Below are 21928 nucleotides of genomic sequence, written 5' to 3'. Positions count from 1 at the left end.
CGCCCGGCCTCTAGAACCCGCCCGCCATGCCCTCGAGCCTCGCCCGCTAAACATAGCAACCTCGCCCAAACTCCCTCTCCGCCCCGAATCCCGCAGCCACTCACAAATCTCGTATCCCGCAGCCAGGAGCACCGTAATAAGCCACGCCTCGCCCCAGACCCGGACTGCCCACTGCACTGGACATCCCAGAACCAGATACGCTAGGTCCCGGACCCAGACAATTCCTGCCACGCCTCGCCTGAACGGGCAGGCCAGCGCCTATTCCTTTGTCTTCAACGGCCGTCTAGGCTAGGCTGGGACGACTAGGCTGGGACGACTAGGCTGGGACGACTAGGCTGGGACGACTAGGCTGGGACGACTAGGCTGGCATGGCAAGGCTAGGCTGGCAAGGCTAGGCTGGCAAGGCTAGACTAGGCTATGGTGGTCCACGAACCGGCAGGCGGGAGCAAGCTTTTCCAGACTCCTGGAGTGTGGAGTGTGGATCTCCGGGGATCGTGTGCTGTACTGTAGCTGAGGTATCTCGTATAGCTGCGGGGATCGTCCACGAGGCTGATCGTCCACGAGAGCGATCGCCCAGCTGAAGCTCGAGAGGCGAGTACGAGACCTACCTACCAAAGTACCTGGATATATCGGATCATGTCAATTCAGCCCAGTGATCTGCGCGTCCTGTCGTCTTGCGAAGGCATCGCCGCCATACCACAGCAGCGGCGGGGGAGCGGTTTGTACACGCCCCGAGGCTTCGAGACTCCGGGGCTCAGGCTTCGGGGCTCAGGCTTCGCGCCCACAGCAACAGCAAAGGGCTGTCGACGGGCCGCTCGCGGTTAGCCCCCAACAGCATTTGAATAAGTCTTGTGCTGCATTTTGCTGCTACGAGAGTACGAGCGTCCAGGAGCGGCGCGCGGCAGGCAGGGGGACAAAGAAAGGCTTGGAGGGGAGGCTGGGCGGGGGGTTGCTGGATGCGGTGGGCACGTGAAGTTGAGCACGTGACGTTTAGCACGTGACACTCAACACGTGACTTTACAAACACGTGACCGTGCGGTCTAGAGGCATCTGGGATCCGGGGTCTGCCTGCAGGTACCCGTCGCGCGAAACACGCGCACGGTTTCAAACACCAGCGGGAGCTCTACACGAAACACATGGTGGCGTGAAGAAACAGCATGTGGCAGACGAGTCAACTTTCGATTTCTCTGCGCGGTTTTTTGGCGGCCACACAACCATCTAAACAGAGCCAGGGGGGGCTACAATAGTGATACAGGAAGGTTCGCCAAACGTGGCGGTCGTATTACAGCAGACCAAAGAAGATGCAATCCAAGCGCCGGGCAATGCAAACGTGAGGGTGTTTTTTTACTCGTGGTAGTACGTCTCGAAGGCGTAGATGACGCCGAAGACCAGGAACGCGATGGCGCCGCCGAGCGTGACTGTGGGGTATTAGCGTGACGTTGAAGTTGAAGTTGAAGTTGGGGATGCACTCACCATTGCGCATGCTGATCTTGCCGGCGATGGCGCGGCCGCCGATGACGGCGCCGGCGGTGCACAGCGCGTGGCCGACCGTCGCGCCCGCCGTCACCCACCAGTAGTCCGAGCCGGCGGCCATGGCGACGGTGGCGATCTGGCTGCGGTCGCCCCACTCGCCGAGGAAGGTCATGACGAAAGTCTGGACCCAGGCGGGGCTGAGCAGGAGGGAGAAGAGGTTGTTGATGCCGCTCAGGGCGCCGGCGAACGAGGAGCCGCGGGCGGGCGAGCGGTCGGGCGAGGTGGAGGGGCTGCGGGCGGGGGCGGGCAGGCGCGAGTTGGAGCGCGAGCGGCGGACGCGGCCGGACTCGAGGGCGTAGGGCGAGATGGAGGCGCGGCGGCGGCCCTTGGAGCGGGCCAGCTGCTCCTTCTCCTCGAGCTCCTCCTCGACCTCGCGCATTTCCTCGCCGACGCCGTCGTCGGGGCTCATGGCCAGGCCCTCGCGCAGCAGCTTGACGCCAAAAACCAGGAACAGCACGGCAGCGGCCAGGTGGGTGAAGCGCTCGGAGAGGAAGGCCGGCACGGCGTGGCCGAGCACGGCGGACAGCACCGTCATGACGGCGAGGGCGGAGAAGGCGGCGGAGAAGACGACGAGGCGGGGGTGGCGCATGGCCATCAGGGCGGCGACCAGGAAGGTCTTGTCGCCGATCTCGGAGAAGAGGATCATGGTGAAGGAGAGCACGAAGGAGTGGAAGGGCTGGATGACGCCGCTGGCCTCGTCGTCGGACAGCGAGCCCGGGATGGCCGAGTGCGGCGGCTTGTGGGTCGTGTCGAGCGGGTCGGCCTTGGAGAGCGAGTCGGGCACGGGGTTGGGCTGGTCGTCGTGCGGCGTGCTGGGCAGGTCGGTGGGCTTCTGCAGGGCGGTCAGCGGCGGCACAGCAGTTAGTACAGTATGCAGGCGTACCTCGAGGCCGACGGCGCCGGCGAGGCGCGAGGGCGTGGGCTCGGCGCCGGCGTCCTTCATGTGCGACTGCTCGCCGTGCGGCAGCGGGGGGGCCTCCTTGGGGGCGGTCGGCACCTGCTCCTTCTTCGCGCCCGTCTTGTCCTCGTGGGCCAGGCGCTCCTTGTCCTTGGCCGAGACGCCGCCCTCGACGCCCGTCTTGCCCGTCGCCAGCTTGCGGTCCGGGTCCTGCATGACGCTCTTGTCGCCGTCCAGCACCTCCTTGTCGGCGCCGACCAGCGTCGCGTCCTTGTCGCCCGGCCGCGTCTTCTTGCCGGTGCCCAGGTCCTCGACGACTGCCGGCGCCTTGTCATGTGACGTGGGCGTGTCGTCGATGTACGGCCCGGCGTGCGGCTTGCCGTCGAAGCCGTCGACGGGCGCATCCTTGGTGCCCTTGGACAGGCCCGGCGTGGCAGCCGGCGACGGGTCGGGCATGGCATTGGAGTAGGCGGGCGCAGCAGCCCGGGCGAGGCGGGTGTCGTCGACGTCGGCGGTTGCGCGGGCGAGCACCTGCAGCGCCGGCAGCAGGACGAGCGTGTGTCGCAGCCTCATGGTGGGCAGATGGCGATGGACGGTGGTGGCGGCGGCGGGTCGTGGGTGGAAGATGCCAATTACAGATTTAATGGAGCAACGCCGACAGAGTATTCTCAAGGAAGCACCTCTGCAGTTTTAATGGTCAAGGAGCGTCGTGGAAGAGAAAGGGCCGCAGCTGAAACGGCGCGCAGCACTCAGGGCGATGGAGCGATGTGGCTGCCGGCTGCTGGGTGAACTTTAGGAGGCCACTGCCACAGCGCACGCACGCAAGGGGCAACGTAATACATATTACAGCGCCCTCGGTGCAAAGGGGTCGCAGTCAACAGCCCAGCCGCCAGCCTGTCAGCGTCGGCGCGCTGCAGCTCCGTCGTATTCCAGACACGCTGCTCACTCCTGCATGTCGCCCCCTTCTCCGTGCTCCTCGAGCATGCACAGCGCCGCCGCCTAGGCCGCAACTGGCAAGTCTGGCAAGTCTCGCGTCACGTGCTCATGTGGCTGGTACGCGCGAGCGGGTCTCCTAGCCGGCGCGACCTCCACCACAACAAACGCGCCCAACGTCGTCATACCCCCAACGACACGTCTGGACGCACCGGTCATGGCGAACCTGCGCGCGCCCGGTGACGCGACCATGCCCGAACCACGAGGCATGCGCGCCGCCAGCAGGCGCAAAACACCAACTCCGCAACCGGAAAAGCCACCGGCACGCGCATCGCGCCGCCTGCGCAGCCAGAGCCGCGAGATTGAGACGTTTCCCGACATGCAGAAGCCCGCCCGCCGCAATGCACGCCAAGGAAGCGTCACCAGTGTCGCCAGTGACGGCGAACATGACCCTGTGAAGACGCGCAAATCCCGGCGCAAGCCTGCCAAGGAGGCTGCAATCGACCTCACCATCGTGGAGGAGGTCGACGCCGAGATTGCTTTCGACGCAGCCCCCGCAACGCCCCAGCGCATCGACCTGCCTCTCCCTCTGGAGCAGCAGGCCTTTCGCTCGCCGGGCGCCGCCTCTGAGATGTCTGGGACCACTGCCATTTCGTCCTTCTCCATGATCGAGGCCGAGTTCCTGGAGCCAAAGTACATGCTAAAGCATATGCGCAAGTTGTGCGACGCCGCGGACGAGTTCCTGCAGCATCTCACCCCAGCGGACGGACATATCAGCGACGACCATCACAACATCCAGGAAATGCTCAAGCCCGGGTCTGACTTCGCCGAGGAATACCACGACTTTGACGAAGAGCTGAAGGTGCATCTCAAGCACTTCAAGGGCGAGGAGAACAACTACATCAACGTCCGAGCTGTTCACCGCGCTCTGTTTGGCTCCTACACCGACACAGGAGCCATACAGTCTGGAATCAGCCTCGTTCTCTACTCGGCCAATATCATTGTACTCGCCAAGCAGATGATCGACTCTAGCAGAAGCGATAAGAGGGTCTGGGACCGTCTACGACAGCTTGACAGCCTATTCCCCAGCCAGTTCATGCGCTCGTTGGGCGCAAAAGGCTCAGCGGCTGCAGGGGACAGTGCGCTACTCAGCGAGACCTTCGATTTCGCGCTCGAGATACGGACCCAGCTCGCGATCCTCTCGCTGCAACGCTCTGCCAGTGAAAGTGATTTTGATCCCGAAGAGGCTCTCAGCGGCATCTTCCTCAACTCCGACGCAGCACAGGAAAACGGCGGCTTGATCCGGGGCTGGACGGTGGCAGCCCTTGGTGGGGAAGAGACGGGTCTATCACAAGAACTCCAGCAGAAGGTCGCAGAACGGTACAACGAATTGAGGAGGTTTCTTCCAACCGACGTCCAGTCTCTAGAGAACGGCGACGTGGTCGACCTTGAAGGACTGAGCAGTGCATTCGAGTGGGAAGCAATCGTGCTGCAGCTGCTGCACTGGGTGCGTCTCCGGCGGCACGAACTGAGCGCTTCAATCGACGCTCTCGGCGGCTCCGCAGCAATCCTAGCCAACGTGAAGCAGGCGATAGCAGCGCCTCAGCCCGCACCCGAAGAAGCCACCGCCCCCGCCCCGAGAGATTCCCCACGCAAGAAGAGACTATCGTTTGGCCGAAATCGCAGACGCAGCAGCCGCAAGTTTGACCCCAATGCACCGATCGACATGCGTACTATCAACGCACTGAAAGCGAGAGAGAGAGACTCTGGAGTGCATTTCGACCCAAAAGACCCGCAGCCGGGAGATCTCTTTGAGGAGGTGGCCGAGGAGGACGTAAATGGACGTGTTGAACCCGCGCCAGAGGACGTTGAAGCTGCGCTGGAGGATGTTGTATCCGCGCCAGGTGACGCGGAAGCCGAGCGGGCGTTGAATGAGCAGATTGAGCAAATCGAAAAAGACACCTGGAACGAGCAACCGCAGGGCGACGCGACACTCGTAGCAGGAGACGACGAATTGGTAGAGGTCGATGCCAGCGCTCCCACAGGCCCACCCAAGAGCACACAAGAACACCTCGCCGCCCTCAAGGCCATCCAACCCACAGGCAAAGAAAACCGCAAAGGCACCAGATTCGTCGACCGCCAGCCCAACGCTGTCCGCGTCGACTTCGGCGAGGGCTTTGACAACAGCCAGGCCACGCCAGGACCCTCAAGCAAAGCCCTCGACAAGGGCAAGCAGCGCGCCGACCCCCCACCCTCTGCAGCCCGCAAACGCGCCCGCGAAGAAACCGACTCCGACGACAATGCCTACGAGTCGACCGACCGCGGCGCCCGCGTCCACGCTCGCCGCCAGAAAGCCCCCGTGTCGAAACGCGCACGCCTCGAGCTTGCTGCTGCACCCTCCGCAGCACAATCCACGGCACCGGCCGCAGCACCCCCCTCCTCCGCCGCAGCCCCGCCCTCCCACCAACCCCCCGCGCCCTCCCAACCCGCCGAAACCCTCCGCCTCCCCCCACGCCTACGCGCCCCCCCCGCCCCCTCCGACGAACACGAAAGCTCCGAGCCCTCGGCCCCCGAGATGAGCGAACCCACCGACCCCCCACCCACCGCCGTTCCCCCGCGCTCAACATTCACCTCCCAACACGCGCTGTCGCTGCAAACCCCGCTTGTGCCTGCGCGCGGCCGCCAGCCACGCCGTACCTGGACATCCGCGCAGGAAGACGCGCTGATTGCGTACGCCGAGCAGGTCGGGCTGTCGTACGCGCGCATTGAGAAGCTGGATCAGAGCGAGGAGGGGTATGGCGTGCTGGGCGAGTTCAGCCAGGTCAATTTGAAGGATAAGGCGAGGAGTATGGCTGTGGTTATGATTCGGTGAGTTTGTGTCCTGCTATACTGGTTTCTATTTTTGAGGGAGGTGGGGAGGGGGTGAGGGGCTGAAATGGGAGGGTTTGAGGGTTTGGCTAACACGGGATAGGTCTGGGACAGGACTGCTGCCCGGGTTTGAGAATGTGGTGAGTGCGGAGTCGAAGGAGGGGAGGCGGTTGCTGGAGGCTGGGTTTACGTGGTGAGTGAGCGGTGGAGCGAGGTGAAGCTCGTTGAAACGACTTGGAGCGAGTACGCCATTGAACTCGCGCGGGACGCACATCTACCTATCGATACCTCTCCAATCCCACACTGCGTCTCCTCCTCCCTCCACTCTCCACGCTACTCCTCCCGCCACCTAACCCCCCACTCGCCCTTGGCAAAACTCGCCTCCACAACCGCCCCCTTCATGACCGCCTCGCACTTCCTCTTCTCCTCCCCCTCGCCCACACGGAACCCAAACGCACACCCCCTTCGCGCCGCGCGCCGCACCATCTCCCTTTCCTCCGCGCGCCGCTGGCCCTCGCGCCGCCGCGCCCGCGCCTCGTCCGTCTCCAGCCCCCGCTCCGCCCACCCCTTCTCGCCGCCCACCGAGCCGTTGATGTCCGCCTGGTCCTGCGGGGGCCGCACCAGGCCGCTGCCGTAGCCGTACGGGATTGTGTCGGGGGGCGAGGGGCCGCTGAGCGCGACGCCGCCGTGCTCAGGCTCGGAGTCGGAGGCGGATGAGGAGGTGTCATGGGCGCCAGCGCTGGCAGTGCTTGTGTTAGTGTTGGCGGGCGCCGGCGCGTCGACCATGTCCACGCTGCGCCAGTCCTCGGGCGCTTCGACGACATACCGCGCGCGCCGGTTTTTGCGGCGGCCGAAGGTCTTGGTCGGGTCCGGGGTGCGGGTGAAGACGAGGTGCTCGACGGCGGTGCAGTCGATGATCAGCCGGCTCTCGCCTTTGGTCGTAGACTTTGACTTTGAGGGTTTCTTGGCCTTGTGTTTTTTGGTGAATTTGGAGGGGGAGCTGTCGTTAGGGGCGGCGTCTTTCTCATTCTTGTTTTCCGTGGACTTGGGTGCTGGGGCGTCTTTGCTGCCTTCTTGGGCTTTGGAGGCGGCGTCTTGCTCCTGCTCTTCCTTGATGGATTCTGGAGTCGCGCCCTCGAGCAGTTTGGCAAAGGTGGCTTCGATTCTGCGGTCAAGCGGCCCCGGCTTGGAGTGCCGGCAGCGCGCTGAGCAGTATTTTACTTCTGTCGCGCCGGAGGTCTTCTTGCGGTCGCCGATTACCCGGCCGCAGGAGTGGCAGTAGGGCACGCTGTCGCCGATGGTGAGGTAGAGTGGTGGAGGCGTGGCTTGCGATTTCGACGGACGTGACCAGGAGTCCATCCACGACATGATGGGTGGTGTTGTGGAAAGTGTCCGGCTAGATGGATGAAGTGGTGTGTTGGCTGGAGGCGGCCTGACGATGGCGATGCAGCTGTGCAGTGCCGGTGAGGTATGCGATAGTGTCACGACTTGTCTTTTCGACTCTTTACTGTTGCAACCATAAAGGATAAGTTGGCTTTTGGAAAGTGTGTGTTCGCTTGGATCTGCACGAGGTCTGGAAGCACGGAGAAACTGACGAGCACACGACGTCATCGACAGCATACACACATGCCTTGCAGCGAAGTCGCAGTAGAAATCAAACGCAGCAATCGATGTGTGTAGACGATCAGACGTTCGAACGATCACATCTCACTAGCTCGATTCACTCCTTCCACAACTGTCATGACGTAGTGTAGCAGCACGTGCGCAATGTCTAGAAGCAGTAGAATATTACACCACAAAATGCAGCTTTCCAAAATTCGTACTCTCGGTACAAATCCGAATACCACTGAGGTCGGCTGCCGACTCGGCTTGTCTTATCAATCGATCGAACCCCACAATCTCCAGTCCTCGGTTCTCCAGTTCACCGTGACCCTGTGCCGAGCTTAGCAACACCGTGGATCTCGGGTAGCAGCTCGTGCGACAGCGTCCTTTGCGCCGAGAAAATGGAGGTGTTATATGTCCGGACGCTGCTGCCGTCAGACGGTCTACGGCGTCTCACAAATTTTCGTTGACCTCCTTGGGCTGGATTCTGCGCAGAACATCGCAGAACACTATCCCAGGGCGTTCACACCAGTTACAAAGCGGGCAGATGGAAGGGCTATCGCTATCCACGCGTCCTCCTTTCCGCTCACTGCCGAGTCACGACTCTTCACCACCCTCTCCTATCCCGCTCCCGGCCAGACGAACGCAGAGTTCACGCCATCGCAGGAAGAGAGCAAGGCTGCAGCCAAGACTAGTCCCCTCCGCATCCATGTCGCCAGCGCAGGACCCCGCGACGGGAGAAACCGGCAGCGCCCGCCGGCATGCGCATTCGCTGTCGGGCACCGTCGCGACGCGGCCTCGGCGCACGACTGCACAGAGCGACATCCACGAGACGATACTGCACCCCGGCACCGTGAAGATCAACGTGCAGGGCGCCTTTATCGTCGACGAGGAGCAGCCCGGCACCCCGCAGAGCGAGGACTACGAGCACGACCCCAAGGACATTCGCCTGCCCAACCACACGGCCGTCGTGAGCCACATTGCCGTTGACGTGAGTGTGGTGTCGCGTGCTCGGTTGTACGGCGCACGCGACACGCCCTGCATCCCTGGCCCGTGCTAACACGCGTAGATTGGAGGTTCTCTTGCGAAGCTCGTCTACTATTCGCGCGAGCATGGCGATAATACCCTGGGCGGCCGGCTGAACTTCCTCAAGTTCGAGACCGACCGCATAGACACATGCATCGACTTTATGCGCAAGCTGGTCTCGGACCACAGAGCTAATGGGACGGCTGCCAGCGACATCTGCGTCATGGCCACGGGCGGCGGCGCGTACAAGTACTACGACAAGATTACAGAAGCGCTGGGTGTTGAGGTTATCAGAGAAGACGAGATGGAGAGTCTGATCACAGGTGAGACGGCTGCGTGGTGGTATTGTCAAAGCTGACAGTGTAGGTCTTGACTTCTTCATCAACGAGATCCCCAATGAGGTCTTCACATACAGCGAGGACCAGCCCATGGAGTTCGTCGCACACCCACCGGACCCACCCAACATCTACCCCTACCTGCTCGTCAACATCGGCTCGGGCGTGTCCATGGTCAAGGTCTCAGGCCCCCAGAAGTTCGAGCGCATCGGCGGCACATCGCTCGGAGGCGGGACCCTCTGGGGGCTGCTGTCCATGCTGACGGGCGCACGCAGCTTCGACGACATGCTGCGGCTGGCCGAGAAGGGCGACAACTCGACCGTCGACCTGCTGGTCGGCGACATCTACGGCCAGGCGTACAACAAGATCGGGCTGAAGAGCACACACATCGCGTCGTCGTTTGGCAAGGTCTACAAGAAGAAGCGCGCTGCCGAGCGAGACGCCGAAGACGGGTGCAACGGCGACTTCAAGCGCCGCGGAGAGGAAGAGCACGTCGAAGGCTCGTCGGAAATGCAGCACTCGCCGAGCGGCTTCGCGCCCGAGGACATCTCCCGCTCGCTGCTGTACGCCGTGTCGAACAACATCGGCCAGATAGCGTACCTGCACGCCGAGAAGCACGGGCTCGAGCGCATATACTTTGGCGGCTCGTTCATTGGCGGCCACGCGCAGACGATGAACACGCTGTCCTACGCCATCCGCTTCTGGTCCAAGGAGAGCAAGCAGGCCTACTTCCTCAGGCACGAGGGGTATCTCGGCGCGGTTGGAGCGTTCCTCAAGAGGCAGCCGCGGAACTGGGGGAGAAGGGAGAGTTTCCAGGGCACCAGGCCTGCTTTTTGAGCGTGCGGCACCAGCATATAGAGGGCGTTTTGATACCGGAGGTTAGAACAAGTAATGTACATTTATTATTGTTACAGGACGGGGCCACTGACGTTCAGTCCCCGGCGCGAGCACTCGATACCGGCACCCGCACCAGTCGAAAACGAGCGAAGCAAAGCAGCCGCGCCTCTCACCTCCCTCACTCACACAGCAGCGCCCTCACCGCCACCGCTCGCCTCCCACCTCACTCACCCCCCCTCGCCTCCCTCAACAACCCCGCCCAATCCACCATCACCCTCCCCCCCACCTCCACCATCGGCACCTCCTCAACAAACCCCCTCCCCCTCCTCGTCTCCTCCGTCAACCCCTCGCTCCCCGTCTCCACACCCCCACACCCCTCCCCATGCAGTACACACCGCACCTTCTCCCTCCCCCTCTCCCCCACCAACGCATGGTCCCCCAGCCCGACCAAATACCCCACCTCTCCATGCTCTGCACACACATTAGCCAAGTCTTCGTCCGCGGGAGGAGGCGCCGGACCCGGAATCGCGCCCAGGCGCGCCAGGCCCAGGGCGCTGCTGTGCGGGCGCAGGGCGGCCGGGGATGCCGCGCGCGAGGCGAGGCGGCTGCCTGGCGCGGAAGCAGCGGTGTGGGCGGCGCCGGGGCGCGGGGTGAAGGAGGAGGGCGCGAGGGGCACCAGCGGCGCGATGGCGGCCAGCGAGGCGCCGGCGGGTCCAGCGGCGGGTGTGGGCGCGGGGGCAGCAGCAGCAGCGGCGGCGGCGGCAGCTACATCTCTCTCACGACGACGCTCAGCGTCCACAGCCGCGTCCAGCGCGCGAATCCGCGCCTCGGGCACCAACCGCGCACCCGGGTCGTACGCCGGCGCGGAGCCGCTCACGACGCCCTGGATCGTGATCCCGTGGCGCACGCTGAACGGCAGCGGCTCCAGCAGCGTGCGCCCGGGGCACGCGTACAGGTAGTGGCCGCGGTAGTAGTACGCCAGCCCGGTCGCGAGGGGGTGCGCGCCGGCGATGCCCGAGATGTAGACGGGCGTGGCGGCTTTGTCGCGCGCCATGCGCTCGCTGGTGGTTTTGGAGACGCGGTGGGCGGGCATGGTGGCGCGGAGGGGGATGTGTGTGAGAATTGATATGGGTTTGAAGTGAGGAGTTGGTATGGTAATGTGAGGGAATATGTGTGTTCTGAAGAGGAATTGGGGCAGGGCAGCGATTTCTTTTATGAAGTGCGTTTGCACGCTGGCTAAAGCGAGGGTGAAGCAGGAATTGGCGACAGAAGTCGCTTTCACCTCTGGAGCAGCATGGCAATGGAGTCATCTGGCCGTTTGTGTGGTCCGAAAAGAGCATGGCTAGGTCGGCGGACTCGAGATATCTCTGGTGAATGTGGATTTCTCGGTATCTGGAGGCAGTCTATACGTGGCAAGAATCTATGTAATGTTGGTGGCAGTGGACTCGACAGCCTCCGGGGAGGCACAGGTCTTGTGCCAACTTCTGCTGTCCAACGAGGAAGTGCTCTTTGAGACCTTATCATGCGTAGGCCTTTGCTCTAAAGGACGCTGGGTGAGGCATGTACACGCATGTCGAAATTCGCATTCAGGATGAAGCCAACAGTTTGGTGGTCAAGTGACATGATGCACAAGTAAGATTGACACAGGCGAAGTTAAGTCAAAGGTAGACAACAAATTGATATATTATTAAACAACGCTGTAGACTACATAACTAAGTGCTCGATCTTCACTGACGGCCGGAAGATGTACCGTCGTTGTCTTGAAGAGCAGCCTCAAGACCCTCATCATCACCAGGCTCAGTGTAGGTGCCAGACTCCTTCGTGGCGCCACGTGTGCGCTCGTTCAGGATGTTGCCTTCGTCAATGGCATCCTTCTCGTCACGCTCTGATGTGGGTTAGCAACTGACAGATGTGTTGAAATCGAGATATGACATACCGAGTTGCCTGTCGGAGTCTGCGGCCTCGCGGTCGTTGTATTCGGTGTTCTCGATGGGGATGTCGTCCTTGAGGACGGGTATCTCGCTCTGGCCGGTGCTGTAGTATGTCAGCGATGTCTCTGAGTGCAGTGTGCGGACGTCGAGCTGGAAGCATGTTCTGTGAAGTGAAAAGACGTAGTATGGATGACATACCGGCTCTCGTAACCCTTCTCTTGCTCGGAACCCATTGTGATTGCGTGGAGGTGTTGATGTAGAGTGGACTTTGGGATTTGCTTGAATCGAAATGTGTGGAAGATGTGGATGGTATTGGACTTGATACTGAGGTAGAGAGGTGGACGATGCAGATTAAGTATTGAGACAGCATGTGAGTGTACGTCATGCCTATCAGAATGTACAGGTCAACTTTGTCGTCAGTGCCCCAGGCTCAATTGTCAGTATCCATGCGATTTAGATCATGACAGCATGATATGTGAAGGGAAGGTAGGCGTGGTACGCCGTGCCAGCCACACGGTCTCAGGGACTACCGCAAGTGGATAGACACATGGCGATCCAGGAGAAAGGATCGTGGCTAGAGCGGGAGCTACCATAGCTGCAGTGGTCTTTGTTTTACGGAGGCAGGTTCTGCGTCATAGCGTACGATTGCCATGGTGATCTTTGGGCAGACATGATGGTGATTCTCGTGGTATCGAAGTTGTACATGTACAGCACGCATTCGTTCGTTGCTCTTGACCGTAATATGCAATCACCATTCACTGACGAGGGTCTCAGCGAGTGCAATCGGGTAGGTAGGTCCGCACTCCCAAGCTCGTATATCGCAACGCAACATCATCGAAGCCGAACAATTTCTACAGACGTCAACACGCACCGAGCAAAGGTTAGCGTCAGGGACACTGTGGGGCCAAACACGATTCTGAGATTGCCGATGGTGCAGGATCGACTTTCTCGATGGCATCGGAGCGTGGCCCGGCAACCGACGTGCGAGGGAGGCTGAAAGAGTGGTCGGCGGGCTGGGTTTGACGTTGGCGCGACGCGTGAACACGGTCGCGCGTCGAGTCGTGACGTTGAGAAAAGCACTTGGACTTCCACTTCGGGTCAAGTGAGACGAGCATCCTGCACCGCGTCATCGCGCCATTCTGGCATGAAGGCATGGCCAGTGTCGGTAAAGACGCGCAAGGATTCATGCTGTTGATACTGTCCAATAGTCTGGCGATCAACTCACGTAAGTGTGAGGTAACTCGCAGCGCAGAGAACTTTTTGGGTGCGCGATAGACTGCACGGCTGAGTGCGGTGAACTGCACGGTGTAGTGGGGAGCTGCTCGATTGAAGCTTCCATACAGTTCGTGAACTTCCTGTTCATGCCGTGCAGTTCGTGAACTTCCTGTCTGGGCCGCGCAGTTCGGAAGTGCACGCCTATCCCCAAAGCGGTAGTTCACCACTATCCCCAAAGTGGTAGTTCACCACTATCCTAAAGCGGACGCTTACGCTCAATCGGAACATGCACGTGGTCTGCACCGCCCAAAACAGATGTGCACGCCCGATTGGGAGGCTCACGACGGCTGAACTACCGAAAGCGGAAGTTCACGCGAACACCGCCATTTAGGGAAGTTCACGCACGACTCACACCAAAGGAAGCAATTGAACTTCCTATCTGGGCCGTGCAAATCAAGTGCACCTGGGTGGTTCATGAACTTCCCGCGCAGTGCACACGAACCTTCCACGCAGTTCATGAACTCTCAGTGCAGTGCACATGAACCTCCTACCCGGTTCATGAACTTTCTTTCCGTGCAGTGCAGTTCGTCTGGAGATTCCGTGCAGTGTATGTGAGCTTCCCTACACGTTAGAGCAGCTCATGAACTTCCCGTGCAGTCGTGAACCTCTGGTGCGGTCGTGAACCTCTGGTGCGGTCGTGAACCGCTGGTGCAGTGCACGCGAGCTTTCCACACAGTGCGTGAACTTCCTATCGGTGGCGTGCAGCTCATTCGAGGTTTTTGGTGCACTGCACGTGAGCTTTCCACTCGTGCCGTGCAGTTCATGAACCTCTTGTACAGTTCACGAACTAGTTCATGAACCTCCGGCTGAACCTTCCGTGAACCTCTCGTGCAGTTCATGAACCTCCGGCTGAACCTTCCATGAACCTCCGTGCAGTTCATGAACCTCCGTGCAGTTCATGAACCTCCGTGCACTAGTTCGTGAACCTCCGGTGCACTGCAAGTGAACCTCCGGCTGAACCTGCCGTGCAGTTCATGAACCTCCGGTGCACTACTTCATGAACCTCCGGTGCAGTGTGGCGTGAACCTCCGGCTGAACCTCCGTGAACCTCCGTGCAGTCCATGAACCTCTTGAACCTCTCGTGCAGTTCACCAACTAGCGCCGTGCAGTTCATGAACCCACGACTGAACCTTCCGCGCAGTTCATGAACTTTCCGTGCAGTGCACGTGAACTCTGCAACTGCGCGCCGTGCAGCCACAGCATCTGTATCCACTCGACACCAATCGTGACGGGACTACAGTACCTTTGACGCACTGCATTCAACGATGCAGCGCTTGGAATTCAGTCAGTCCAGTGCAGATGTCGCTCGATATGTTCAGAAGCTCGCAGCGAATCTGACGTGCTAGTCATGCGTACCTTGTCGTCTATACATTCGCCGTCCTGTACGGGTGCGCTCAGGCTGTAGTCGCGCGGAAGCACGACGTTGATGCAGCGGACGTTGCGGGTCGCTGTGGCGCTGAGGTCAACGCCGTCCAGCCTCGCCTTGGCATCGACCCTTGCTCGATCGCCGCGGAAGAGAGCACTGACACCTTAACTCCTTCACCACGCAACAAAACCCCGCTACCATCCGCGCCCTACAACGACACATCGCCACAAATTAGACTTTCGCCCACTTGAACTACAGACGGCCGCTTCCTAGACGACCGCCGGACAGCCGCTTTGCGCCGGATAGGCCCTTGACGACAGCGCATCGCAGATCGTCCAATCTCGCGACAAGATCTGGCGATGGTACCAGCAGCAAGCACACCACAGCCGCCAAGACGTGAACGCCCGCGCCCGCCGCCGCCAGCCGTGGTGGAGGCAGAGCTACAATGGATCTACGTCGAAGATGAGCTCGCACACGCGCCCTCGATACTAGACGGGATGGCAATAGAGGAAGAGCGCATGCTGCGGCGGAAAGGCGTCAACTTCATCTTGCAGGTGGGCATGATGCTCAAACTGCCGCAGACGACCCTCAGCACAGCCGCCGTCTTTTTCAACCGGTACCTCATGCGGTGCAGCTTGAAGCCGAAGCCCGGCTACAAACCACTCCATCATTATGTAAGAACTGAGCTTGCAGATGCTAGGCCTGACTAACATGTGATTAGCAAGTCGCTGCAACCGCCCTTTTTCTCGCCACCAAGGTCGAGGAGAACTGCCGTAAGATGAAGGAACTCGTCGTAGCATGTGTGCGCGTTGCGCTCAAGGACCCAAATAAGCTGGTCGACGAACAGACCAAGGACTTCTGGAAGTGGCGCGACACAATCCTGTACAGCGAGGACGTGGTGCTGGAGAGCCTGTGCTTCGATCTGAATGTTGAATCGCCATACAAGACCATGTACGACATGATGAAGTACTACGGCGTTGAGCATAATAAGAAGCTGCGCAACTCCGCTTGGGCGTTCCTGGCCGACTCTGCTCTCACACAAATGTGCCTCCTGTTTGACTCGAGGGCCATCGCAGCGGCATCGCTATACTGCGGCGCTCGCATGGCTGAGGTCACCCTGGAAGACGACGACGGCAAGCCATGGTGGGAGGTCCAGCACGTCAAGCTGGGCGACATCAGACGAGCCTGCAACCTCATGGCAGACATATACGAGAGATCGCCTGACAAGGACGAAGACATGAATAAGTATTCTGGGCTAAGAACACCTGAAGACGGCATCGACTTTGGCGACACACCACGGAGCATGGAGGGTGTGCAAATGACCGGGCAGGACTCGAGTCAAAATCAGTCCTTTGCAAACGGCGCCGGCAACGCGACTGAGCGAGGTAGCGAGGAGGGCGAGTTAGACGGCTAGAAGCCTACAAGCACCTATGGCACGGCGCGTCTCCCACCCGGCACTGAGTCCTCACAGCTGATGTGCCCGCGCTGCACCAGCCACGGCTGGTGTCATTTCTGGTGCCGTTCGACTGACAGGTCGAAGAACGCTGCGCCTGTTGTAGCGGCCAACCCGACACCTCCTTTTCAAGTCCGCTCGGATCATTAAGAAGATCTCACGATGTTCTGACGTTTGAGCACAGCAGCTGGCGTTAGGCGAATGAGCGTAAAGATACCCCTGAGCTCATTGGTTCAGGTTATTGATATTCCATGTTTATTTTCATAACTCATCGCTTTCATGATACTATGTGTTTTTTGCTGCTTGCCTGGAGACTCTGAATGCACAACACCAGATCCAAGTCATGTCGTATTTACCGTATCTGGCAGCCAATCACAACCCGCAGAAGGTGCAGCCTCGGCTCCATTCACGCGCCAGAATGATCGACTTGTCGACGTCAACATCAACGTCCTGTCACGTTTCCTACGTTTCTTTTGCTGCCTGTGCGTTGTTTTTCGACTTAGGCGTTTCACACAGTTTTTCACCTTCCACCTCGCAGGAGAATCACAGTCTTTCACGACTACAAGTCACCATGGACGCCACACCTTCAGCGATGCTGAAACTCCTTGTGCCGAAGGTGCCGTTCATGCTCAAAACGGCACTCTGGCACACCATCGGTCAATCCGCCACATCCTCAAAATGGGATCTCCGGACAGAGCTCACCATCAACATCCTCCGTGACATGATCGGCCCCAACTCTGCGCCGACATCAATCTCAAAAGTCCAGCGCCTTACTACAAGAGACCCCGGGATCAAGGGAAACATCTGGGTCAGCAGAGTGAAGCTGGAGATGCCGGAGGAAGATGATGTGCGGCAACTGCTCTTCAAAGCGATCGACGAAATGGGCACAGGAGAGGAGCAATGGACGAAGCCCGACTCGGCACCCCTAGAAGCAGAATGGAACGGATACCGCGACTCTGCCCCCGACCCCAAGGCCCCTGAGCCCTCCGACCGAGATGAGAAGCAAGACTACGCCAATCTCATGCAAGAAGTCACGTCCAAAGTCACCCTCCTCTACTTCCACGGCGGCGCAATGTACCTTCTTGACCCCGCCACCTGCCGCCCGACTACCGCCCGCCTCGCAAAGGAGACAGGCGGCCGCGTCTTCAATGTCCGATACCGCCTCGCTCCCGCGAACCCCTTCCCTGCCGCCCTCCTCGACTGCCTGACCGCGTATCTCTCGCTGCTGTACCCGCCCCCCTCAGCGCCTCACGCCGCCGTCCCCGCGTCAGAAATCGTCTTTGGGGGTGACTCCGCCGGCGGCACGTGCTGCACAGCGCTGCTGCAACTCCTCCTACACCTACACCGGCGCTCGCCGGGCACCATCCCCACCGTCCGGTTCCACGGCAAGCAAGTCCCCATCCCGCTGCCCGCCGGCGCCGCGCTCGCCTCCCCGTGGCTCGACATCTCGCGCAGCCTGCCCAGCATCGAAGCCGCAGTGACCTTCGACTACCTCCCGCCCCCCTCGCAGACGGAGAAGCGCTCTTTCCCTCCCTGCGAGAAGTGGCCCGCGAGCCCGCCGCGCGCGGACCTGTACTGCGAGGCCGCCGCGCTGGGGCACGCGCTCGTGTCGCCACTGGCGGCGCGCGACTGGTCTGCGTCACCCCCGCTGTTCTTTAGTGTCGGGCAGGAGATCATGCGCGACGAGGCTGCGGTGCTGGCGCGGCGCGCGGCGCGCCAGGGGGTGCCGGTTGTGTGGCGCGAGTTCGAGGCCATGCCGCACTGTTTCGCGATGTTGCTGGAGGCGAATCCGGGGACGCCGGTGCATTTTGAGGAGTTTGCGGGGTTTTGTCGGGGCGTCGTGGGGCAGGAGGGGGTGCAGACGAATGGGGTGTTTATTGAGGCGAAGACGCTGGTGAGGAGCGAGATGGATGTTGGGAGGTTGACGGAGTTGACGGACGAGCAGGTGGCGGAGTATATGAGGAAGGGGAGGGAGCGCATCGAGGCGAAGTTCAGGAGGGGGATGGAGCCGGCAGCGGAGCGGCCGATGTTGTAGATGCATATACCCGTACATAGACAACGTTTGTCAAATACACGTTTTGATTCCAGCCGGTCCACGCACCGCAGACCTAACTACCAACGAGATCTAGTTCTCCGGAAACAAATGCCGCAGAATCAACCCATACGCCTCCGCCGCCTGCACCAGCTCGTCCTGCGGCAACTGCTCGTCCGGCGTATGCGCGACCTCGATCGTGCCCGCGCCATACAGATACCGCAGCCCCACCTGCGGCAGCGACGGGATATCCGTGCCGTAGAACACCGGCGCCTCCTGCAGCCCGGCCACGCCCGTGTCCAGGATCTGCGCGGGATAGAACGCGCTCGAGAAGGTCGCATTGAAGGACCCGTTGCGCGCCTCGACTTCCTGGATAATCGGCGCCAGCATCCCCGCGATCATGTCGCGCACGACCTCCACGGACCCGTTCTCGCTGCGTGCTATCCGGATCGAGACCCCGGCTGTCGCGTTGGGCGCGAGCACGTTCGTTGCGACGCCGCCGCGCACAGTGCCCACGTTGAGCGTCGAGGGGCCGAGGACGTCGCTGCGGGGCAGCGCGGGCTCGAGGCTGTTGAGGGCGACGATGGCTTCGGACAGGTAGTTGATCGCGCTGAGTCCCAACTGGGGGTACGCGGAGTGCGCGGAGCGGCCCTGGACGCTGAGGGTCAGGCCGAGGGCGCCTTTGTGGCCGCTGGCGAGCTTGCTCTCGGTCGGCTCGCCGAAGATGGCGGCGCGGAAGGTCGTGTTGGCGGCGTACTGGGCGAAGGCTTGCATGCCGTCGCCGCCGGTTTCCTCGCCGACGACGAAGAGCAGGCCGATGGAGGCAGGGGCGCTGCGGGCGGCGAGGAATTTCTCGGTCGCGATCAGCATGGGGGCTACGGCGCCTTTGGCGTCGACGCTGCCGCGGCCGAAGTGGTACGTTGTGCCGTTCTCCTCGCGGGTCTCAAAGGGGATGAAGGGAGGGACCTGGGGTCCGTTAGTGGGGACTGTCGTTTTTACGCCGGGATAGGTGGCAACTCACAGTGTCGATGTGGCTGGTGACAAGAACCTCAGGCCAGCTGCCATTGTCGCGAATGGCTTGGGGATACGCAAAGACGTTGAACCGGCCCTCAGCTCCCGCGGTCACGGGGACGCGCTCGACATAGTAGTCCTTCGCGCTCAGGTACTCCTCCAGCCACTCTGCGCACTCGATCTCGTCGTCTGAGATGGACGGGATGTTGACCAGATCCTCGTGCAGCTGGAACAGAGCCTCTGTCTCTTCCGTGCTCAGAGGATCGGGCGAGGCAGTCGACGACGGGTCTGCAGCAGCGCTCGATGCGCTAGCGGTAGCTACTGAGCTGGAAGACTGGCTCTGTGCTTGAGGCGCCGCACATACCAGAGGAATGGCCAGCAGACCGACGAGAGACTTCAGAAGCGCCATGATGTCGGAAGTCGAGCAAGAGGTCAACGTTGGAGGCAGTCAGAGAAGCCATTGGTGTGCTCTTTATACTATTTTTCGTAGCTCACCATTATGGGGCTCTTTCCGGGTTGACCTGCAGTCCTGGAAATAGTCGTCATACGTCGGCTGGGGTCACCAGTGGGGTGCTGCGATAGTACTTAGGTGATCTTTGGGCATGGATTGGCGTAGTGAGCTTGGCTTTCTAGATGGTACATCGTTGCTGTTTCCGCACGTCAACCTCAACTTACATTCATTTTTATATATTGTAGCCTAATAGGACAACCGAATACTGTCAACGTCAACGTGCTCATGGCAACGCATTGGCTCAATTGCTGCACGGGTGTATAACGCGAGTGCAAAGCAGTGGGTTGAAGTGCGTACACCCAAGACCTGCCAAGGGCCCGGTATTGCGAGTTCTGGGGCGCCGTTGACGAGCTGCGGTGCAAAAGTGGGAGGCGGGCAGGCTCGGAAGCTCTGCCATGACGATGCGGGGTCGGGAATGGTGATAAGAAGGTGCTTGGCTGCCAAGGCGATACCAAGCTGCTGCTACTACACAGAATGGTTTGTCACGTCGGACATGAGCGTTGATAATAAGGTATGTATGCCCTGATCTGCGTGCTTTTCGCTAGATGTCTTTGTATCTAATCCTCCTCCGACTCGTTTCCGTCCCGCGGAACTACACATCCACACGGCCACAAATGTCCCACGAGCTCTCCCTGATACTTCTCCCTGTATACCCTCATACCCCTCTCCGCCTCGTCCAGCTCCTTCTTACCTTGAGCATGCTGTGACCCGAGCCACCTCTTCTCCTGGTCTACATAGGGCCAGTATGGCCACATTCGATGAAAAGCGCGATACTTGGCCTCGAACGCACGCCTCTGCTTCAGATCTACTGGGTTGACCTGATGCCCACGGCCAGTGTGCAGATCCGGGTCGTCTGTAAAATCACCATGTCTACCGTGGCGTCCGGGCTTGAGGAAGCGCTCTTCCGGGGGCTCGCGCTGAGGACATGCGCCAATGTTGTGGTCAGGTGTGGTTAGGGTCTCCTCGACGATAGTGGAGGGATCCTGACCGAGCTCCGTCTCCTCTTGGGCCTCTGCGTGGTTGTTCACGAGTACTGGACCCTGAGTCACCTCTACCAGACTCTCTTGGATTGGGGCCGCTTGCTCTGGAGGGAAGCTCGAAGGGGGAGCCGCTTTCGTTTCAACAGGAGCCACCAGGAGCACAGGTGTGCTCATCGGAGGCGCATTAGGTGTGGTCGAGGAAGCGGCGTCGACCGTCCTCTTCGCTGGAGCTTGTTTAGCTGCTAGCGAGGTTGCTGCGTTATCATGTTCCCTCGCAACACGGGTTTCCAGGGAGGTCGGGCGCATCTGTGGCGCAGAGGATTTAATCGAAGGGGCTTCAACCCTCCTCTTCTTTGCTGGCGTTTGCTCAGCTTCTGTTGGCGCGGCTGCGCCGTCCTTTTTGCCCATCTTCGCAGCGGGGGTTACTCTCCCTACGACTGGGGCTTCCAGAGGAGTCAAGCGCATCTGTGGCGCGGAGGAATTCTTCGAAGAAGGGGCCTCAATCCTCCTCTTCTTTGCCGGCGTTTGCTCGGGTTCTGTTGGAGCGGCTGCGCTGTCATGGCCACGCTTGCTCGCCTTCTGCGTCACCGGCGGAGCCTTGGTTTGTATGTCAACCGAGTTTCGCTTCCGTGCCGGCTTCGGTACGGCATTTTTTGGAGGAAGAGCCGCACTTGACTGTGCGACTGGCTTCTCTTCAGTAGGCATGGCTGCCTTTTTGGGCACGGGTCTCTTGCGTGCTGGTGCATCTCGCGCCGCTTTGCCTCCCTTTGCTGAGGGCGGTGGCTTGAGACACAGTGCCTCTATTAGGTCTGCCTTCTTCGTTGCTAGAGGCGTCAGTAGTCATGTCATATTTGCGAAGAATTAACTTACAAGGCAGCTTAGTCTCAGGATGTGGACCGAAGGCGAGCGTCTCGGCCCTCTCGATCCATTCTGCGACTGCAGTCTTGTTGATCAGGGTCTTGATCACCCTTCGTGCCTGGCTCTGATCGTCGATATAGCCGTCTACAATCACAGTCAGAGAGTCCTTGCTCCTCGTGGCAAGCTCTTCGGCTAATCGAGTCAGGCGCTTCTTCCCAAATCTGAAGATTGGTATACAAAGTCCGTGTTCTACAAAATATACTTGAGCTGGCTTAGCCAGTGGGCGCGGATATGTTGTAGGCGCCATGGTATATCTTGTGTGAGGGTGGGGAAGAGGGAATGCGGGAGTGGAGTATACACTGCGCGAGCTGGCTGCGTTTGTTTGATTCGCCATTGTTGCGAAGTATACAGGTGGAAGTCTTGAGTGAGACAATGTTTGAAGAAGTGAAAGACATTGTGCTGCACTTTGATATAGCACA

General features: G+C 60.3%; 10 protein-coding genes across 10 annotated transcripts; 4 read left to right on the top strand and 6 right to left on the bottom strand.

Moving 5' to 3' along the window:
* Positions 1-1154: 1154 nt before the first annotated feature.
* C7974DRAFT_43173 (uncharacterized protein) lies at positions 1155-3289 on the bottom strand. Its single transcript, XM_046144800.1, has 3 exons — positions 2417-3289; positions 1474-2365; positions 1155-1418 (listed from the first exon to the last, which is right to left on the bottom strand). The coding sequence occupies exons 1-3, from the start codon at positions 3002-3004 to the stop codon at positions 1345-1347; spliced, it is 1554 nt and encodes a 517-aa protein (XP_045993138.1). The 5' UTR covers positions 3005-3289; the 3' UTR covers positions 1155-1344.
* Positions 3290-3614: 325 nt separating this feature from the next.
* C7974DRAFT_365598 (uncharacterized protein) lies at positions 3615-6780 on the top strand (the record flags this gene model as incomplete). Its single annotated transcript, XM_046139832.1, has 2 exons — positions 3615-6232; positions 6336-6780. 2 exons carry the CDS (start codon positions 3615-3617, stop codon positions 6427-6429), a joined length of 2712 nt encoding a protein of 903 aa, XP_045993137.1. The 3' UTR covers positions 6430-6780.
* On the bottom strand, positions 6566-7600 carry C7974DRAFT_318649 (uncharacterized protein; the record flags this gene model as incomplete). Its single annotated transcript, XM_046138662.1, has 1 exon — positions 6566-7600. One exon carries the CDS (start codon positions 7598-7600, stop codon positions 6566-6568), a length of 1035 nt encoding a protein of 344 aa, XP_045993136.1.
* A 943-nt stretch (positions 7601-8543) lies between these two features.
* On the top strand, positions 8544-10032 carry C7974DRAFT_318846 (pantothenate kinase 4; the record flags this gene model as incomplete). Its single annotated transcript, XM_046138671.1, has 3 exons — positions 8544-8825; positions 8904-9183; positions 9227-10032. 3 exons carry the CDS (start codon positions 8544-8546, stop codon positions 10030-10032), a joined length of 1368 nt encoding a protein of 455 aa, XP_045993135.1.
* A 223-nt stretch (positions 10033-10255) lies between these two features.
* C7974DRAFT_416477 (uncharacterized protein) lies at positions 10256-11125 on the bottom strand (the record flags this gene model as incomplete). Its single annotated transcript, XM_046143988.1, has 1 exon — positions 10256-11125. The coding sequence occupies one exon, from the start codon at positions 11123-11125 to the stop codon at positions 10256-10258; it is 870 nt and encodes a 289-aa protein (XP_045993134.1).
* A 634-nt stretch (positions 11126-11759) lies between these two features.
* On the bottom strand, positions 11760-12196 carry C7974DRAFT_416476 (uncharacterized protein; the record flags this gene model as incomplete). Its single annotated transcript, XM_046143987.1, has 3 exons — positions 11760-11917; positions 11969-12066; positions 12162-12196. The coding sequence occupies 3 exons, from the start codon at positions 12194-12196 to the stop codon at positions 11760-11762; spliced, it is 291 nt and encodes a 96-aa protein (XP_045993133.1).
* Positions 12197-14963: 2767 nt separating this feature from the next.
* Positions 14964-16018, top strand: C7974DRAFT_319028 (cyclin-like protein; the record flags this gene model as incomplete). Its single annotated transcript, XM_046138687.1, has 2 exons — positions 14964-15278; positions 15326-16018. 2 exons carry the CDS (start codon positions 14964-14966, stop codon positions 16016-16018), a joined length of 1008 nt encoding a protein of 335 aa, XP_045993132.1.
* A 610-nt stretch (positions 16019-16628) lies between these two features.
* C7974DRAFT_416474 (acetyl-hydrolase) lies at positions 16629-18092 on the top strand (the record flags this gene model as incomplete). Its single annotated transcript, XM_046143986.1, has 1 exon — positions 16629-18092. The coding sequence occupies one exon, from the start codon at positions 16629-16631 to the stop codon at positions 18090-18092; it is 1464 nt and encodes a 487-aa protein (XP_045993131.1).
* Positions 18093-18124: 32 nt separating this feature from the next.
* C7974DRAFT_474839 (uncharacterized protein) lies at positions 18125-19980 on the bottom strand. Its single transcript, XM_046146619.1, has 2 exons — positions 19111-19980; positions 18125-19055 (listed from the first exon to the last, which is right to left on the bottom strand). The coding sequence occupies exons 1-2, from the start codon at positions 19507-19509 to the stop codon at positions 18183-18185; spliced, it is 1272 nt and encodes a 423-aa protein (XP_045993130.1). The 5' UTR covers positions 19510-19980; the 3' UTR covers positions 18125-18182.
* A 25-nt stretch (positions 19981-20005) lies between these two features.
* On the bottom strand, positions 20006-21595 carry C7974DRAFT_401612 (uncharacterized protein). The gene is made up of 2 exons (XM_046142622.1): positions 21462-21595; positions 20006-21415 (listed from the first exon to the last, which is right to left on the bottom strand). The coding sequence occupies exon 2, from the start codon at positions 21294-21296 to the stop codon at positions 20169-20171; it is 1128 nt and encodes a 375-aa protein (XP_045993129.1). The 5' UTR covers positions 21297-21415; positions 21462-21595; the 3' UTR covers positions 20006-20168.
* Between the last annotated feature and the right edge of the window lie 333 nt (positions 21596-21928).

Source organism: Boeremia exigua, assembly GCF_020726555.1.
Source record: "Boeremia exigua strain MPI-SDFR-AT-0100 chromosome Unknown C7974scaffold_11, whole genome shotgun sequence".
NCBI lineage: Eukaryota > Fungi > Ascomycota > Dothideomycetes > Pleosporales > Didymellaceae > Boeremia > Boeremia exigua.
The sequence above is the reverse complement of the archived record's forward strand: the minus strand, read 5'-3'. Positions and strand labels throughout refer to the sequence as shown.

What these genes read in the sequence shown, in the direction of transcription:
- C7974DRAFT_43173 (XM_046144800.1), bottom strand. Translation starts at nt 3,004, where the DNA reads ATGAGGCTGCGACACACGCTCGTCCTGCTGCCGGCGCTGCAGGTGCTC. An exon ending in CCGGCGCCGTCGGCCTCGAG is followed by an intron (nt 2,366 to 2,416) that starts GTACGCCTGCAT and finishes ACCGCCCTGCAG; the next exon opens with AAGCCCACCGACCTGCCCAG. An exon ending in CAAGATCAGCATGCGCAATG is followed by an intron (nt 1,419 to 1,473) that starts GTGAGTGCATCC and finishes AATACCCCACAG; the next exon opens with TCACGCTCGGCGGCGCCATC.
- C7974DRAFT_474839 (XM_046146619.1), bottom strand. Translation starts at nt 19,509, where the DNA reads ATGGCGCTTCTGAAGTCTCTCGTCGGTCTGCTGGCCATTCCTCTGGTA. An exon ending in TCACCAGCCACATCGACACT is followed by an intron (nt 19,056 to 19,110) that starts GTGAGTTGCCAC and finishes AACGGACCCCAG; the next exon opens with GTCCCTCCCTTCATCCCCTT.
- C7974DRAFT_401612 (XM_046142622.1), bottom strand. Translation starts at nt 21,296, where the DNA reads ATGCCTACTGAAGAGAAGCCAGTCGCACAGTCAAGTGCGGCTCTTCCT.